Genomic DNA, 18,238 nt, shown 5'->3' on the forward strand with positions numbered 1-18,238 from the left:
GGCTGGACCTCCCCACCCATGCCAGGACCCAGCAGGACCTACTTGATGGTGTGGTCCCAGATCTTGACTGTCCAGTCAGAGCTGCAGGAAATGAAGACTTTCAAGTGGTAGGGATTCCAGCTGACTGAGTCCACAGCCATGTGATGGGCTTCAAACACATCCAGAAACTGGCTTGAATAGCATTTTGAACACTGCAATGGAAAGAACTAGTCAGTAATCAGAGCTAGACCTTCTTCTGGAGCTCACATTCCTGCAGAAAGATGCCTCTGAATACTTGTATGGCCTCCCAGGCTCTTCTGGGCTCACTGGGAATAGGTGGCTGGTACCCAGAGGTGCTATAGAAACTACGTAATTTAGCGCATGCTGTTTCACCCCACCTGCAGGCAACACAGAGGTAGGAATTGAAGTTGTCTGGTTGAATTTACAGCCAGAGCCAGGCCCCAGAGCCCATTCTCCATTGCAGGAGTTCCATCACCTTCCTGCCAGCCCAGGCTCCACTGTGCCCCTGTAAAGGGGTCTTGGGAAAGGCAGGGGAAAATGGTTCTTGTGCTGCTCAGGAGTACACAGCAACTTTTGCATTTGAAATTTCACAGTTAAAACCTTCAGTAATGGTGCTCTCAGCACTAGAATGACCTATCAGAGCCTTTGGCTCTAAGGATTTTGGGAACATGCCAAAAGTCCCTTCCCTGCCATCACCCTGTGACAGCCTGCTCTGAGAGCCTTCCCCACCACATGGCTCTGCAGCTCTTTCTCTTGTGCTACTCGTGACATCCCAGAGGTGTGTGAGAACCAGAAGAAGTTGGCCAGCACTCAGGCATGTCCCCAGTGGGCAGGCGGGCCACCCTGTACCCCAGCCAACACCAGCCTGTAAACTGGGCAAACCCTGCACATGCACACGAGGGTCAGGCCAGCAGCATCACAGCCATGGGTGCTACTGAATGGCAAAATGTAGGATGTGTGCAAGAGCTGGAAAACATTTGGGAGCCTTGGAAAAATCACTTGTGTGTAAGCTCGTGAAAGGGGGGAACAAATTACAATCTGCTTGTCTGCATGAGTAGAATACGGGACTTGATCCAGATCCTGTCAGTTCTGTGTACACAGAAAAATGAGGTTATCCTCCTCAAAACTCTTACTCTCTGAGAGGACTGGAGGCTTCCTTCATTAGCAGCAAGGACCTCATCTTGGTTGTGTTCTCAACATACAAGCTGTATCTACGCAGCAGATTGGGATTGGTTTCAGGATTTTCTGTGGTCTGCCTTGGTACTGTCACTACAAGGAATTTTCAGTGCCTTTCATTACTCCCTAATGAATGCAGCAACACATCATCTGCCCGAGGAGCAGAGTTGCTGAAGTGTTACATGACTTTAATTCTTGCAAACCAAAGCTCTAACTAATCATAATGCTTAACTGTTTGTTACACATGACACTCACTGTCTAGGTACTCAGACCTGTTTTCTTCTGATGCCCTTGTGCACTGGCACAGATACTGGATTGAGGGTGCTAAACTATTCACACAGCAGCAGCTCCTGCATCCGTGGGAGGCTTGCTGTGGTAGGAAATGGAAACAAGAAAGTGGCTTATGTCTCACTGAGATTTACTGACAGTGTCTATAGTTTGCTAATAGTTTGTTAGTTTGGTGCATACTCTGTCTCTGAGTTATTGTCCCTGTGTGTAATTATGGGACTGAAATCTCCTTTAATGGCATGTTTCATAACTTTACTCCATAATTCTTAATGTTCAGCCACCAGGAAAATTGGTACTTGGTTTGTTTTGAAAGTCACTTTGCTGGGAACAGACAGAATGGATCATGAGTAATTAACACAAGACAGGAGCTGCTTTATCCACCTGTCCTTCCAAGTATGTGGATTGAAGGTCCCTAATACCTGAGGACTTTGAAGAGTGAGATCCTAACCAGATTTGTCTTCATCCAACAGAACTGTAATGCTCAGTGCTCTGTTTTTAAAGCCTTGTTGGGCCTGAGCCCTTGACCAGTGCAGCTCTCTAGGCACTGGTACAGGAGGCTCATCATGCTCTGGGATGTGCTGATCTCCAATACTGGCTTTGCAGTCTGCAAATCTGACCCAGAGCTGAGGCCTGGGCCCTGACAGGAAAGGGATCTGCAGTGTTCCTGTGAAATCATAAGCAAAAAGGATTCTGCAGGGCAGCTGTGTCCCTTGTGAGAAACAAACCCTGCGTGCCTGCTTTAGCCTTAAGCCCTACACTGTGCTCTGGCAGTGCCTGCCAGCCCCACACCATGATCACGCCAACCTTTGGTATTGCCTCTGATGTGTGAGACAGGACCATGTTCTTACCAAGATGCATTTTGAAGAAACACCACAAACCTGACAAAAAGCTCAGAAAGAAGTATGACTTTAATGAACAAAAGAGTTTTTGACCTAACTAGAACTCCTGGCAAAGTGTTCCCCTACTATTCACTTTAAAAATCCTACAGTTATTAGACACATGTCAGGATGAAAACAAAACCACTGGGAAATGTGATGCCTAACTCCTGACAAGACAGCTTTGAAGAGGATGAGTAGGTTCAGGGAGCAGGTATTTGTGTAGCCTGTCTGATCTTCTAGAGCACTGCCCCAATTTGCTGAGAGTGTTCTCCAATTTAAATGGTGGTAGATCTGTGTGAATAGTAAATAGTATTTTTATGATGAGACAGGAAAGCAAGAATGTGTCTATGGCAATACAGGAAATCAGTATGAAGATGACTGGTGATAGGGCTACAAAACATAAGGGAGGAATACTGGGAGGAAAGGAGAACTCCAAGGACACAAACCTTATGAATAATCTTAATTAACAGCACTTCAGTTTATGCTAGATGTTAGCCTGACACAAAACTCCTCTGCATCCATGGTGAATGGATGGTTATCAGTGTCCTTATAATGTAGAGGGTTTCTTTAGTCACTAACAGAAACATTGAGACACTAAGCAATATAGAAATCCAAAACCCAATATTTTTCAAAGGATGTTTGTATCTGGCAACAGAAGGAGTACTGCCCAACACTAGAACTCCCAGGCAGATCAGGACACCCACTGTTCTTCAGAAACCACTGACACAAATGTGTCCTGTGTTCCTGTGGACAGCTGTTACCAGTAAGACCAGAGGGTCTCCTTAGTATTTACTCAGTGCCTTCTTTTTGAGACCTGTAACAGAAATGCTAAGATTTGTAGAAAGGCTTACAAATGTAAACAGAGGCATGTGAATGCATTGGAAGAAACAACGGGAAATGGTAAAAGAAGGAATCTGTGTTAATTGATGAATGCAGTCAGTCAAGTGACAAGATAACCAGACAGAACAAATAGAAGCCCCAAAGATAAGGTGGCGAGAAGATGAGGAACAGAACTCAAGTCATAAAATATCCAAGGAAAACAACATTGCCTTAGACAAAGCAAGACTAGACACTGAGGCAAACGATCTCTCCATTCCTAAAGAGTCACTGGAAGTCAGAGCCTGTCCAGAAACCAGTTTGTCATCATCATTTCAGGAAAATCCAAGAGATGTGATAAGGTCTCAACAGCCAGCATTTGTCATCTGTATAACCACAAGAAATCTTGTCCTGACCACACAGATATGAATATCCTGGTGCTTAGTGTGAGAATGAGTTTTGTTTAAAATTAGAATCACCTTTCCCTTCTAAAAGTCCTGCATTGAGTTTTATTATATTCGTTTGTTACACTCTCAAGCAAACTGCGTAAGACTGAAAAAAAACCTCTCATATGAATATGTTCAAATCTTATCACAATTTTTCTGTTGAAGCCCTGTTTATTAAGAAGTAATTCTGACCAAAGAGTTGAAGCCACTATAATGTTTCAATATGACCTCAGAGACCATACTTTTTGATACCAAAGCTGAACAATTCCTAAACAGCAATTAAGATATGCAAAGAGGCAGTTTTGCATTACAGAATCATATTAGTGCAGAAACAGTTTGTCCTCTACATAAAAGGGCAATAGATAGGTCTGTGTGTAATTAAGATAATGATTTCTTGGCTTCAAAAACACTATTAACTAAGCCATTTTTAAAAATTCTTAATTGTTCTGCAGCTAAAGAATTAACATATTATCATGTTATTTGTGACCATGCTTGTTCTCTGAAAAAATGCCTCCCTGAAATTCACTTTTCAATTTATTTAATAAATAATCTAAAATTCTGCCCATGTGGAGACCAGCCCATGTTTGACCCCTGACCCATACAGCATATAAAGAGCTTGTCCCTCTCACTCAACGTACAGTGGGAAGGGCAAGTGCAGCAGAGACTCGAGCAGCTCACTCCTGCTCAGTGCAGCTATAGGACCCAAGAGCTGCTCAAATGGCTGCTGGACTGTCACTGTCCTCCATATCTGAGCGGAGCAAGGATCTGGAAGGCAGTCCACTGGTAGTTCCAGTAATGGGTCCAGATGTGCAATGTTTCAATAAAGGGTGTCACAAAGGTGCATGGTAGTCCTTGAGAAATGTCTGGAGGAGCAGTTGATCTCAAAACTTTTGAAACTGCTTGTAGCAAACTCTCAGGGGATGCTAAGGGTGCAAGCACTCTTCCCTCTGGTTTTGTGGACAGTATGGAGGCCTGCTTGTGCTAGACACAAGATTTCTCTTCCCTGTGTTAGCCCATACAATCTGATGGAGGATTGCATCTTCCTGCGCGTGGGAACACCTGAGTTCTATAGGGCAGTGTTGCACAATGTGAGAGTGGTCTCACTTTTCGCTAAGGCTCACCAATGCAGGAATGTTTTGTTGCTTACCAGTAACCCTGAGATCAGCCTTAGAACCAATAAAAGAGAAGATCCTCTATAACAGTATCTCTTTGCATTTGTCCACCCAAGAAATGGTTAAAACATCTGTGTGGCTTCATGGCTGGGATCACTCCTAAAGTTAAAACCCCATCGTAGTTCTAGTTTCATTGAAGATCATCCAAGGCAGGAACACCTACAGCTTTGTTAACGCAAATGCTGCCAAATTCCTTTCCTTTTCAGTCCTCCACAAAGGATTTCCTTTGCCATGTAAATCAGCCAGGACACCAGTCTGAACATTTCTCCTGAACAGTTACTGGTGGCCCTCACCTAACGCTGACACGCGTCACTCACCTGAGCATAGAGGAAGTTAAAACATGGTTCCTTACTGCCTTTTGATCAGGACTAGACACAACAGTACCCAAACAATTTGGAGTACAATACCCAAGGTACTAACTCCCATGGGCGACCAGCCAACTCAGAACATCTGCCCATGACTGAACAGATGCTTTATATCATGAAAGCATCAACAAAAAGCCATTGCACATACATCACTGCCCATTGCCCATCAGCCCAGCCCCCCCACTTTTTCCATTTCCCTTCTACACCTGTCTTGTCCAATGCAAGTGAGCACTACTTAGAAATCCTCCCAAGATACTGCCTGGCAGAGGGAGAGATTTTAGTCAGCATCATCCCTCTGGAAGTGATACAAATTTGTTAAGTCTGTCTTGCCTAAATGATTGATACTGATTTCAGAATATGATTTACTTTGGGATCTTTTTCTCTGTTTTGTTTCCATTTTGCAGGCAGGACATGGGGAAGGAGCTTACAGCATCCTCTAGGGATGGCTGGATGGTTCAGCTCTCCACGTCAGCCTCCAGCTGTTTGCCCACCTCCCCCCCGAAGGGCTGTGGCTACAATATTAACAAAGCCCCAAAGCCAGCTCAGAGGAATGCTGTGCAAACAAAAGCTATATGAGTAAGCAGCTACTGGCTTTATTTTCAAGGCTAAATAGAGCAGAGCTCAAAACTTCCTATTTTTAGCTTGATTTCTTAAGAAAACACAGTGTCTGTGTCCTGCTATCTGCTTGTCTCTCCTCACAAACAACTTTTGACCTTACTGGCAATTTCAGCCAAAGCTGGCTGCACGTGGGACTTGGCAATATTAGGTCTTATACATTTTATAAAAAGGGATGGCTGTAGAGTGCAAACATCTGGGCAGTGCCACCACCCCGGGAAGAGCAAGTAAGCTTCACTACTGCCCTCACCACACGGCCGGAGCTGGCTGGCCGACAGCTCTCAGCTGGTGCTAGAAACCAAGGCATCAGGCTGCAGGAGGGCACTGAAGGGGAGGTAGCCAGCACTGCCTGCAGGAATCAAGGGTTATACCATGGCAGTAGGATCACTGAGCTGGGGATAGCATGGGGGTCATCAGAGGAAGGAAGGATTAGAATAGACAGTGAGGAACTGGAGATATGAGGGCAAGGAGAAAGTGGGACTAGGGAAAGGATCTGGGATGTAATTATGCAAAGGAAGGGCTGCGGGACACCAGTCCATAGGAAACAAGGCTTCTCATAAGCCTCACTGCTCATGGGATAACTGGTCTGAAATGGCAAAGAGATGAGATTTTTCCTGCCATTTCCCCATAGCCATGAGGACAGAGGATCAATGCCTTTTAACTTCTGCTCTGATCATAGTTAGCACCTCACTTGCACAGCTGCAATCTGCAAAGCATTCTGGGATGCAGTTTGCATGAAAAACGTTTCTGCAAAATAAGGTCTTAATTGGGTCTGTGCAGACAGCTCCCTGAGACCCTCTGTGGCTCTGTGCTGGTCTCAGGCTCACCACAGGGATCCGAGGGCAGGACCAGGCTCTGAAGTTGTACTTTGTTACTGCCTCAGCAAACAGTTAAGAGGATGAACCTGAAAGACAAGCCCAGGTCAGGGGATGTAAAACAAGGAACAAAGAAACCATTCTTACCTTATAGATCTTTCCCTCTTCAGTACCAACAAGAAACAAATAGTCTATCTTTTTGTGAAAATCAAACGATGTCCCACAGCCTGTTAACAGAGGAAAGGTCTGTCAGACAGACAATTGGTTCATCTGGCCAGCCCACGCTCCCTGCCTATGGTACACTCACACTGCCAGTGTTTTCAGAAGTGATTTATTAGCCAGAAGCTCCACAAGAAATTAGAGCCACCCCTTCTGCAAACACTTTCCAAGCTGTGCTGGTCCCCAAGACCCGCAATTTGAAAAGCCAACACAGAGAAAGGGAAAAGGGAACTGGAAGATCTGGAAGGAAACTTGAAGAACAGATTGGCCTGGGATTCACTTTGGTAAGAATTTAAAATGCCTGGTGCAAATGTAAGAGTCATGACGACCAGGTCTGTCTCCTGTTGGGGAAGAACAGATCTTCTCTGTTTGTTTAGTATGCACAAAAATATAAATGGTTTCCCATGCATAAAAGAGCCCAGAGAGGAAACAGCACACCATACCTCCCTGTGCTCTTTTCATCCTTAGGTCAGAAGCCATTTAGCATGTTCACTTCAGTAAAGCCAATAGTAAAGGATGTGATTTGGGAAGAAGTATTCTACCAGACACAGAAGGATCCTGTTAACTTCAAAAGCCCTGAATTGAGCAACATTGTGAATTGTGTTTAGAAAAGGTGTCAGTCACAACAGGAGGTGACTCTGAGATTTTGTGGCTTCTGCTCCTGAGGCAGATGCAACATCATCAAAGGAAGCCAATTCGCATGGTAGTGAAAGAAAAGTTCAGCAGGGTCCTTGAGCAGAAGATGGGATGTTTGCTGAGTGCCAGAGCAACTTGGGGATGTTGACCAGCAGGGACACCCACAGCAATCATCAGATCAGAAACAGGAACAAGCAGACAAGACTCAGAAGCACGTAGTTACAGAGAACTTTCTGCAAAGGCAGCTGTCTTAATCATTAACAAAATGTAGTACTCAAAGGAATTGTTAAGGTCGTTTCAACCCTGTAATACTGTCTGCATTTTTAACACTGAAATAGATTGTTACATATTCAAGCCAAGACTTTGAAAATCCATTTCCCAGTAACACTAAACAAATAATCCCAAAGCCCCTGGGAGTTCTGCAGTGTACTGCTTTAGCTGGTCTCTTGCAACCTATGGGGCAATGCAAATCCTCTCACAAACAAATTGTTCAGCAGCTACCAGCCTAGAAACACAGCAATCCTCAAATGCAGAGCAAGTGCCTTCTCCAAATCCAGGCCACAGCTTCACAGCCAAAAGCAGGTGCAGTAGGATGATTAGGAGATTCCTCAAGGCTCCCTGTGTAGTCCAGGACCACCACAGCTGACTCATCCCATCCTATCTCAAACACAGGATGGTCAGGATGAGAGGATTCAGCCTAGAAGGACTGCACTGTCTCCAGCTTGAATGGAGGGAGCCTAACATAGTAGCTCAGAATAGATGCTGTGCTTTTAGGGAGCCAAAACCTGATGAGGCACATCCCACCACTGGCTGGATGAGCTCTGCACTCAGAAAGGGCAATGGTTGTTTTTCATCTTGATTTGGCCAGTCCAGATCAATGTCTGGTATGACCAAACTGACTTAGTTTTCACAAATACAGGTAAATGCCTGTGCCTTGTCCACATTGGGATATCCCAGTAAAATGGAAATTTTTTGAATTAATGTTAATCTTTTTCTGCAAGTAAAGGAAAGATGTGACTAGCAAAACGTGACTCAATTAGAGGCCATTGCTCCAGACAGACTTAGCCCTACTACATGATGAAAGCAAGAAGGCATAACCCTTCTTTAGCTCCTTTCTATCTCAACACTCCACTCCTAATTTAATTCCACAGAATGACTGATTAGAGGCTTTGTGTCAGTAATTAATCAGCATGGCAAGGACTTGGGCTCCTACCAAGCGTTTGCAGCTGCAGCCCCTCTGGCCCCTGCATCGTTGTTCCCTCTACTGACAGCTTGATGACATCTGTATGAACCAGCTCATTCTGTAGGCAGAGGAGATTCCACATGAATAACAGGCTTTACAGCAACAATACAGAGACATTCAGTGCTTTGAAATGGCAAATTTTATGAAGGAATTTTAAAAAGCTGTCCAAAAGTTGCTTAATGTTTCGTGCTTGCAGTTGGCAACTTGCTAACATGCTGTTTTACATAAAACCCCCAGGAAACTGATGCTTTGATGCACTGGAACTGAGACCCACTGGTACATCACACAGACACGTGCACCTGGACCTGGAAAGCTTTGGGTTTCGGGTCAATGTTTTTGAGTGGAGGTTGACACCATCAGCTTAAATAATTGTGTTAAGTGAAATCACCCTGCCTGGTTTAAGGTGGGTGTTGCATATAACCATGGAGCTAACAAAACCCACACTAATGGATAGTAACTTACCACCTTGCCAGTCTTTGCTTCTTACTATCTTCCTAAAATCCCCAGAGCAGTCTCAGTTCCCAATAGTAACAACCTCACGGGCTCTGAGATACAATTAACAACATCTAGCAAGCAGCTCCCCCAAGGGAAAAGTGTCCAATGTTGCTGTTATCAGCAGACCCCTAAAGAGCTCTCATTGCAGGCCATCACACTGCTGTGCTAGGTGACATAGGGCAAAAAGGCTGTGTCCCAAAGAGTTTACAGTCAAGGTGGGAGACAGAAGACAGATGAAAATAGACACAATGTGGGTGAGTATGAGGAAATGACGAGAGGGCAAAGATCCATTCTTAGATGAGCTTTGGGAATTAAAATACCACTGCAGAATGGAATTGGTTGTGAATATAAGAATACCCTGGGGCTGATAAAAAGAACAAAGAACTAAAGATTAAATTAGTAAGCAGTGTGGGCTGAGGACTGGATGTTTTCATGAATCTGCAGATTTCCCACTGGAGCACTGCAAGAACAAAACATAACTTCTTAGCTCAGTGAGTCAAGCTTTAGTTGGAGCTTCTCTAAGCCCAGAGCAGGACTCAGGTGGAAAAAGGGATTCTGCCCTGGCAAAGACAATCCCAGGGAACTGCATGTTAGGGAAGGTGGGAGAAAACCTTGTAAGCATCTGTTCAGTACTGCAATTTGGAGGGGGCAGCATTCTGTAAGACATTTTTATCCTATTTTGGGGGTACAAATTTACAGAAGGTTCAAGAAAGGTCAAAACCCATAAAATAATGTACTTCCTTCTCACTAATTTGCACTGCTGCACACCCATGTGCCCTGGCCTATTGATGGCAGTAACTGTTCTGTGAGAGAGCAGCAAGAAGCAGGACAGACTCCTGCAGCCTGCGGAGTCCTAACTTCTGTTAGTGACTCTTCTTGCAGCACGTGGGTTACGTCAAGTCAGATTCAGTGGGTAAAGGCAGGAGTCATGCTAAGAAAGAGGCCGTATATGCTGGTGTATTGTGCAAGAATTTCCCAGAGCAGTGCCCAGAGCATCCAGGAGCAGAGCATATTCCACATGCCGCTTGCTGCCCATCCAAATGGGAGTGCTGGTGGGCTCCTGGGAGCGCAGTCAGGACATGCTGAGCAGGCACTTGCCTCTGCACAGGCTCCCAGGTATGCTTGCTCTCCAGACAGCATCTGCCCTGTCAACATCATGGCTGGTGGCCACATGAGTCTGGCCTGAAGAGGAGCTTTGCAGCTGCCTGCAGCTGATCATGTTGATATACCTGGTGTGTCTAACAGAGGTCAGATGTGTCATCTGGGCAGGCCCAGAGATGTGCTAGCCCACTTACTCTCTGTTCTGGTAGAAAGGCAAACCTCACAGGACTTCCTGTTTAAGCACACACCTTTCTGCAGCCTTTCTCTGAAGACGTCTCCCAGCACCTCCACCTGGCTAAGGCCTCTGTGGACAGCTTCTGTAGCCTCTTGCCTTCACAAAGGATCTTACTTGTGCAGACTTCCCTGTTGTGCTGCTTTTATTGTGTACCCAGCTTCACAGCCTGGAAAATGCATCTGTTCCTGGGGCTGTTTGTCGACAGAGCCATTCGCATATTCCTCTGGGTAAACAGACTGTCGACAGTTGGCCTTCCAGGAATACTGAACAATAATATGTTGCTTCCGCCTAACAATTGTAAAGCACTTTGTAAGCATTAGTGAATTAGGCCTTGCAGGTGCCTGTTTCCCTTTAGTTGTCATCAGCCTCAAGTGATGAAGGAGGCCCAGAGCTGTTCAGTAATTTAGCTCTAGGTCATGTAGGAAGGGTGAACTACGACTGCTAATCAAACCTGGGATTGCTGAGGATCAGTCTGAGAAGCAGTGCCAGGCTGCATCCCAACTGATTCCTTGATGTGGCTCTGGCAACTCTCCTTTTTGATAGGCAACGTGTGCACCCAAGGTGGGAGACTAGTGCCATCCAGCTACAGAAGTCCTGCATCCTTCCTTGCCATTCTACACCTGCATGATGACCCAAAACAAAGGCAAGATGATAGCCTAAGAACACACAGCTCATGAAGTTTGTCCAAAGTGAGTGTGCCCATTTCTAACAGAGACAGCCACTATGGTCAAGGCAGATAAACTGTCCCTAGCTAACATTTCACAACTCTTCTATCCAAATTTTGAGTGTGGTTTCCCAAATATCCAGCTGGAAGTAATAATGAATTTATTCACTTTCTCCTCTCAGCTTTGGAAGTGTCAAACAGCTATCAGTGTTTGAAGAAGCTTTACTTCTGGATAGTCCTATCAAAAAGATTAACAAAGCTCTCTTTCATTTATTCCCTATTTGCACTATGGATTTGCAGAATAGACGACTTCTTGAGTCTCTTCAATTTTATTCTAAATAAAACCCAGAGTTAGCTCTTTTGTAAAATTGGAATTCAAGCAGACTGTCTATTTCTCCTTGTTGGGTACAAAACCACAGATTGTAACAAAACACACTTTTCATTCTGTTTCTTGCTTTTTGTGTTGAATCTCCATTCAAAAAACCAAACCAGACAGCACCTAAAACTTTGCTGTTTTCCACCCCTGCCTGCTAATTACATACCAGCTCTGGCAGTTTCAGAGGTAACTTCACCTCAAAAAAGTCTCAAAACAGTGCTTTTCACATGGGCGTGGCCAAGTTTATAACAGAAGTGCAAGGAATAAGGAGAAATGACATCATGCTAAGTGGATGCAGGTCTTAGAATTCACACCAACAATGCTTAAGTATGTATACCTACATGCTCAAGGGACAGAAAAAAAAAATAGCTTGTGATGTGGGAACACAGTTAAGCACAGATGAATCACAGAAACATGCCAAAAGACCCTCTACCAGATGAGTTGCCATCAGAGTCCATCTGCACTCTTAGGTTGTCCCAGTTGTGGTATTTCTCTGAAGTGAGAGGCTTAACCCAGCGTTTCTTGCCTCCTAAGTGCAGCACACTGTCCACACTCAGTTACTGGGGCTCAGCTGATGGGTGTCACATGCCAAGTCACCTCAACTGCATGTGTTTAGGTGTAGGGGTGTATTACCCACTTTAACATAAATCTTTTGGGCATTTCTATACAGCAGATAAAACAGGAGCTGAGTGCTAGGACAATGTTAGCCTGTCCCTGTCTAGGGAGCTCTGAGAGCTCCTTTGGGAGAAGGACTTGGGACACACCTGCAGGAGGGATTTTTGTATCTAAAGCTGCGTGTGTGGACCTGGAGGATTTTATAAAAAAGAACTTAATAATCAATGCCATCTGCATGCACCTACCATGTTCATTAGAAGAGGCTCCCACTCCTGAAGTGTACATGAGACTAACATTTACATATAATATTAGACATGTATCCATGCCCATGGCGGCAAGGCCTAAAATTTTCAGAACAGACAAGCCTTGAATAGCTTGGTATAAAAGGTTGAAAAAATGAGCATCTAAGGATGTAAAGAAATTTCTTTGCTTGCTGGGGAATAATGGGACAGCTGCTTCAAACTCATATTTAGGGAAATTCAATTATTTTTTAAGTAAAAGATTTTGAAATCTTCAAAATTTAAAATCAAATAGCCAATAGAAAAAGACATGTTGAGCTTCAGAGACATAAATCTAAGGGTCATTTAGGGACATTAATGCTAAGTTTCTATCAACATATGTACTCCAAAAGAAAAAATGATCAAAGGCAGGGCATGCAAATGAGTTAACAGTATTTCTCTTGGGTGTAAGCCGGCAATGCCACGGCAAGGGGAAACCCTCTGCCTGTCTGATTGCATGTTGCCATCCCACTGCAAATGTGAGCTTACTCTCTGCTACCTTGGCCACAAGAGGAGAAATTTGCATCATCCCTCTCCCATTCTGAATTGCAATCTGTAGGAGAGCATTTTTGGGGTGGGAGTCTTGAAACTGAGGAAGAAAAACAGATTATTCTGCTCTGTCTCTGGGTGATCCTCCTGGGACAAGGAAAGTTTTAGAGCAAGGACCAGTCTTGAATTCCTGCAGCTGCAAAGCAGAAAAATAATCTCTCATACTCAGGCCCATGGGGTGCTACAAGTGCAGGCAGGATGAAGGTTAGGTCTTGAGCAAGGAGCAGGCTGGTTCTGCTCATTTCAGAGTTTAACATGGAGCCCCAGACCTAGCTGTGACTCCTGCAGTCTTTTGCTGCCACTTCTTTTCAAACCTGACTCTTTATAAATAAAAATAAAACTAATGCATCATTGGACTTTGGAGGCTATTGGTTATCATTTGGCTGGGAAAAGAAATTGCCACCTACTGTTTACCTTAACTAAAGTCCATGAAACAATCCTCCCATCCGAAGAGACGGAGAAGAAGTTCAAATTGTTGTCCATGTCATCCTTCTGCCACTTGACCTAAAAACAAGAAGACAGTCTCAGTCAGCACAGGGCACTCAGCATTAGCAGGACAGAGTCCCATGGCCTCAGCAGGGTCTTCTGAAATCCTTCCTAACGAGCAGCTTGTTTCCACCCCAGAGGCCTGCTGGTGCATAGCATGTATGAAGTCCTTTACCTCCACAGGCAGTTTCAGAAGTGCCCCCAGCACTCCCGTCACTCACTGTCCTACAGGGATGCTCCAGAGAGGGGGCAAAGCCCCACATCTGGGGACTCTGCTCCCATGGCCATCTGCCCCAGCAGCAACAGGAGCATTGCCATCAAGGATTGGCCTTGTGAGGTGTCTGGGCTATGCAGCGCTCTGCACTATGGCACAACACCATCCCAGAGATCTCTAAGACATCTCCAGACAACACCAGCAGTGCCACAGAAAGGTTCCCAGGACACCTTGAGTACATCACTGACCCTGCACAAACTAACCCCTTCCCATTTGGCTAATTACTCCAAGTGCAGTGCCATATGGCTACCCTTCAACCAGACAACCTCAAATTAGCTTTCTGTCCCTATGTGGAGTGCAGACAAGCCCTTGCAGGCAACATGTGACATGGATCCTTGGGGCACTTCTGTTTCAGGGAGATGAAAATGTCTCCATTAAAATTGAAATCCTCCCTACACCTTCAGTGCATCTGTCTGCCTGGTAAGGAGATTTGCCTTTTGACTGTGACAGCTCAGCAGGAGAGATTAGAACTCAGATAAATGGCTTACAGTTTAGAAAAGACATTTCAGTTAGACCAAAAGCATTAAGAACGCTCAATTTTCAGATCTGGGAATTCAATCAGACTGAAGGGAAAAGGATGACTTGTCACTGGGCCCGTCAGCACACACTCCTGTGGGCATCTGTCAGTTCAGGAAGGGGACAAGCACTTCAAGAGGTTCTGATGAGATTTTCAAAGGTATATCTGTTCCTGTCCAAGCACTTCAGCAGACAGATTTCCTTAAACATCATCCTATAAACATGATAAATGGGCATGGTTACCCGAGAGCTTACCAAATACTCTATCTATGACTAGCTATTTATCTGGTAGCTATTCCAGAAAACAAGCAGCATTCTCAATACATTAATTACACAAACTGGGTATTCTGATGATACTTCCCTGGGAAAAACAGTGTTAATTCTGTTTTGTAAAATTGTTTATAGTGTGAAGGTCTGTGGAGCATGAAAATTCAGCAAGACACTCAGCAAAGTGTAATTAATTCTCTAGTGAACAGGTTTCCTACCTAGAACACACTATTCTGAGGAAGGAAAAATAAAACGTAAAAGGAATCCATCTGAGAATACATCAAAATGCCAGTTTTATGTCCGTAAGGTGCAACTGAAGAGTCTCAAGTGGCATATACCTTTGAACATTCTTGCACAAGTGAAATCGTAAGTTTCCAAGTGGAACCACTTCTGCTATCTGGCATTAAAGGAATGGTGTAATTCAATATGGCCCAGAATAAAATGGCTAATGATAAAAAGACAGGTTCAATGGCACATATGGAAAACAGTGATTTCCAAGGCTGGTTATCATGCACAAAATGTGCTGGGTATATCTATTCCAGGAACATCTCCCTGGGATCATGAGCTACTGCTGACAATGACGGTCACCAGCAGCTGCTTCAGATGAAGGGGTTGGTGTAGTGAGGAGTTTTAATTGAAAGTGAGAAATGCAGAGTTCAGGGGAACTGGTTACAAACACACACCCAACATGTCTCATGCTGGGCACAGAAAAAGGGTCATGTTTTAAATCAGAGCTTTTTAAAATGCTACTCTAAAATTGTCTGACAATAAGATGTTTTTATTTGTATTTCCAACACAGGTGTCCTCTAACTCATGCTCTTCCTCTTCAGCCTACTTTCCCAAATATTTGGGAAAAACTGTCACACTTCCCAGCCCACCTCTAAGGCAAACTGACTTCGCTTGAGGTAGAGGAAGGTATTTCCCTAGATAGTATCTCCTATGAAAACACTGTGCAAATGTTTTGTCATTTAAACCTGGAAGGACAAGTGGCTCAGATAACTTCTCATGGGACAAGACTACACTGCAATAAAAGGGGCTCTCCAGTATCTGAAACCTGTAGCCTGGACCCAGCAATGCCCTGAGCTGCACGTGGAAGACAAATGCAGGTGACACACACCTGTACTGCTGTAGCATGGGTCTGAGCCGTCCTGAAGCCCAGAGCCACCATCCGTGTTGCTTACACAGTGCACACACTAGGATCAGAGCTGGTCCAGACCCTCTCTGAAGGGAGAGTCCCAACTTGCCCCTATCAGATGTATGTCCAGGTGCTCATCATTAAGCTCTGCTCAAGCTGTCCAAGGGCAGCCGCAGCTGAGTACCCAGCCCACGTCTATGCTAACACAACGTGTTGCAGGAACCTTGCCCGGAGGTGACCAACAACGTAAGCGCTATCATGAGCTCATGGGTTTTTTTCCCCAAGCCAATTCCTTTCAGCATTCTCCAAGCAAAGAGCTTTTCCCCACGGTTTGTCCACTCCAAATACACTCTCTCTGATGGGAATCCATTCAAGTTTTCTATTATCAGTACTCAGTTAGGTGTCTCAACCACTTCTCTTCATGTGTTACACAGACAGGTGGAGTCATCAGTCCCAAAAAGCAAGTAGGCCGATTTGCTTGGGGTACCCTTGCTCCTACATTCAAAGCAGTCAATAGTACAGGAGCTAGGCACATATTGTAGACAGTTTGAACACAGTCCCTCAAGGGCATCAGGATCTGCCCACAGATGACTGTCACCAGCTCTCAGTGACGTTAGCCTGAATTTCAGAAAACAGAAATTGGCACTTAATACTTTCAATTTTCCTTCAGCACCTCTGACACCTTAATAGTGTTTGTGATCTTTTCCTCCTGATCTATGAATCCCATAAATGCTTATTAGAGTAATTAGCCTTCATGATACTGCAATCAAATCGGGCATCTGCTCAGAACTGGCCTTGTCTCAGCTCCCAGAGGCCCATGAACATGGCACAACCTCGTGCCATTAGCAGTATCTGTGCTGTGCTGGGTGGGGCATTTGACAAGTGAACCAGGCAAATGTGTGCTTAGTGGCAAGAAGTTAATTCTTTCCTGAAGCATGTGATAATCAACCCAGGATTTTGGCTGCAATTTACAGCAAAATTTCAGTTATGATACAGTAAGAGTAGAGAACCACATGAGAAAGGAAAGTGTGTGTAAACAGCAGAAAGGAGACAAGTAAACAGAGCAGCAAGTCATTTGCTGTGCCTGATCATGATGGGACCTGTAATAAAATCAAGGATCCACTGCTATTTTTTCAGCGTAGTCTTTAACTTGACTATTTTTGCAGTGCAAAATTAGTGTGTGAAACTCACTGCTGTTAGAAAACCCTCCCACTTTTTATTTCTTAAAGCCTGTTTATTTATAAATAAGTTCAGACTATTCAAACTCCTATTTGTTCATAGGAAAGTAAAGATTAAAACCTGCATGTTCACTACTATGTATAGCAGGTCAGCAGGGCAATAATCCATTCATTCTTAGCAAAGGAATACTATCATCTTTGTCTATGGCAGCCGGTAATGGCTCCTGTCCAGCAGGAGATTAGACCATTTATCCAATCAGATTTGAAAACTCCCACATTTCTGATGTCATTCCTACAAAAGAAATAATGCTTGATCAGTTTTCATGGTATGAAGGCTGTTAGTCACTTGCATTGACAAAATACAATTGGTCAAAGTCATCCTGGCCATGAGGCTGACTCGAGTGCTTTTCAAGCAGCCACAGGCAGCATCTGCCTGCCTTTCTTGTAAGGTGACACCTGCTACTGCAAACACAAATCCCTCCGGCTGGTCCTCGGTTTGCCGAAGCTCAGCTGTGGGGTGCCACATGCAACACATGCACATTGACTGATGAGCAATTCCTTCCCTCTTGATTAATTATCCTTCAGGGGAGCCCTTTGCCAGCATTGGAATACCATGGCCATGCTGACAGCTGCCCTAGGTGAAATAAGAGGATTTTGGTTATTCAATGTCCAGAAAGACAAATAAAGTCTGCCACAGGCAGAGAAGAGGAAAGAGAAAGGTATTATCAAATCCCCAGGTCACCTTTACATGAACTGGCCAAGTAAGACACTCAGATGACTCCAGCAAGCAAACAACCCCTCGGGGTTGCTGAGGAAAGTCCCTGTCAATACGACCTGGTGACAAATTCCTTCCAGTGCCAACCTGGCAGTCAGTATAGTCCTCAGCAAAGCCATCATAGCAATGCAGGGTTTGGAGGGACACGAAAATGGTATCTGTTCTGCTCTGAGGCAGGATCAGACACACCCCCACCATTGGTGACAATGCACATAGGCTGTTCTCACAAGACTCCAAGAACAGGCCCTCAACAACCTCCCTGTAGATACATCAGTGTTTAATTGGCCTCATACAGGAAATTTCCTTTACCACAAGTCAAGCCCATTACTCCTTACCACATCCCCAGTGGACACCGAGAACAATGGTTTATTGTCCTTTTTTATAAAAGTCTTCAAATGGGCAAGAAAAAGTTGCTGTTATTTGGCTCCTTTCTCTTTTTTCCCAACTGAACAAAACCAATTACTTCAACTGTTGCTTCCAGGTCCTGCTCTGCAAGCCTTCACCATTCCTGTTCATCCCCTCCAGCCTTTCTCTGCAGCTGCAAACACATGGTACAGAGCCACCCCTAGGCACTAGCAGACAGGAGTTACAACCTCCTTTATCTTATATTCCTGCTAATAAATCA

General features: G+C 44.6%; 1 protein-coding gene across 1 annotated transcript in view; it reads right to left on the reverse strand.

Annotated features, from left to right (window-relative positions):
- DNAI1 (dynein axonemal intermediate chain 1) overlaps positions 1-18,238 on the reverse strand; it is a 149,130-nt gene that overhangs the window by 46,528 nt on the left and 84,364 nt on the right. The window contains exons 14-17 of the mRNA XM_049795142.1: positions 13,397-13,486; positions 8,640-8,727; positions 6,719-6,798; positions 43-191 (exon numbers count right to left, since the gene is read on the reverse strand). Of these exons, the coding sequence (XP_049651099.1) occupies positions 43-191; positions 6,719-6,798; positions 8,640-8,727; positions 13,397-13,486 (407 nt within the window). The remainder of the gene's footprint in view (positions 1-42; positions 192-6,718; positions 6,799-8,639; positions 8,728-13,396; positions 13,487-18,238) is intronic.

The sequence above is a fragment of the Accipiter gentilis genome, chromosome Z, assembly GCF_929443795.1.
Source record: "Accipiter gentilis chromosome Z, bAccGen1.1, whole genome shotgun sequence".
Classification (NCBI taxonomy): domain Eukaryota; kingdom Metazoa; phylum Chordata; class Aves; order Accipitriformes; family Accipitridae; genus Astur; species Astur gentilis.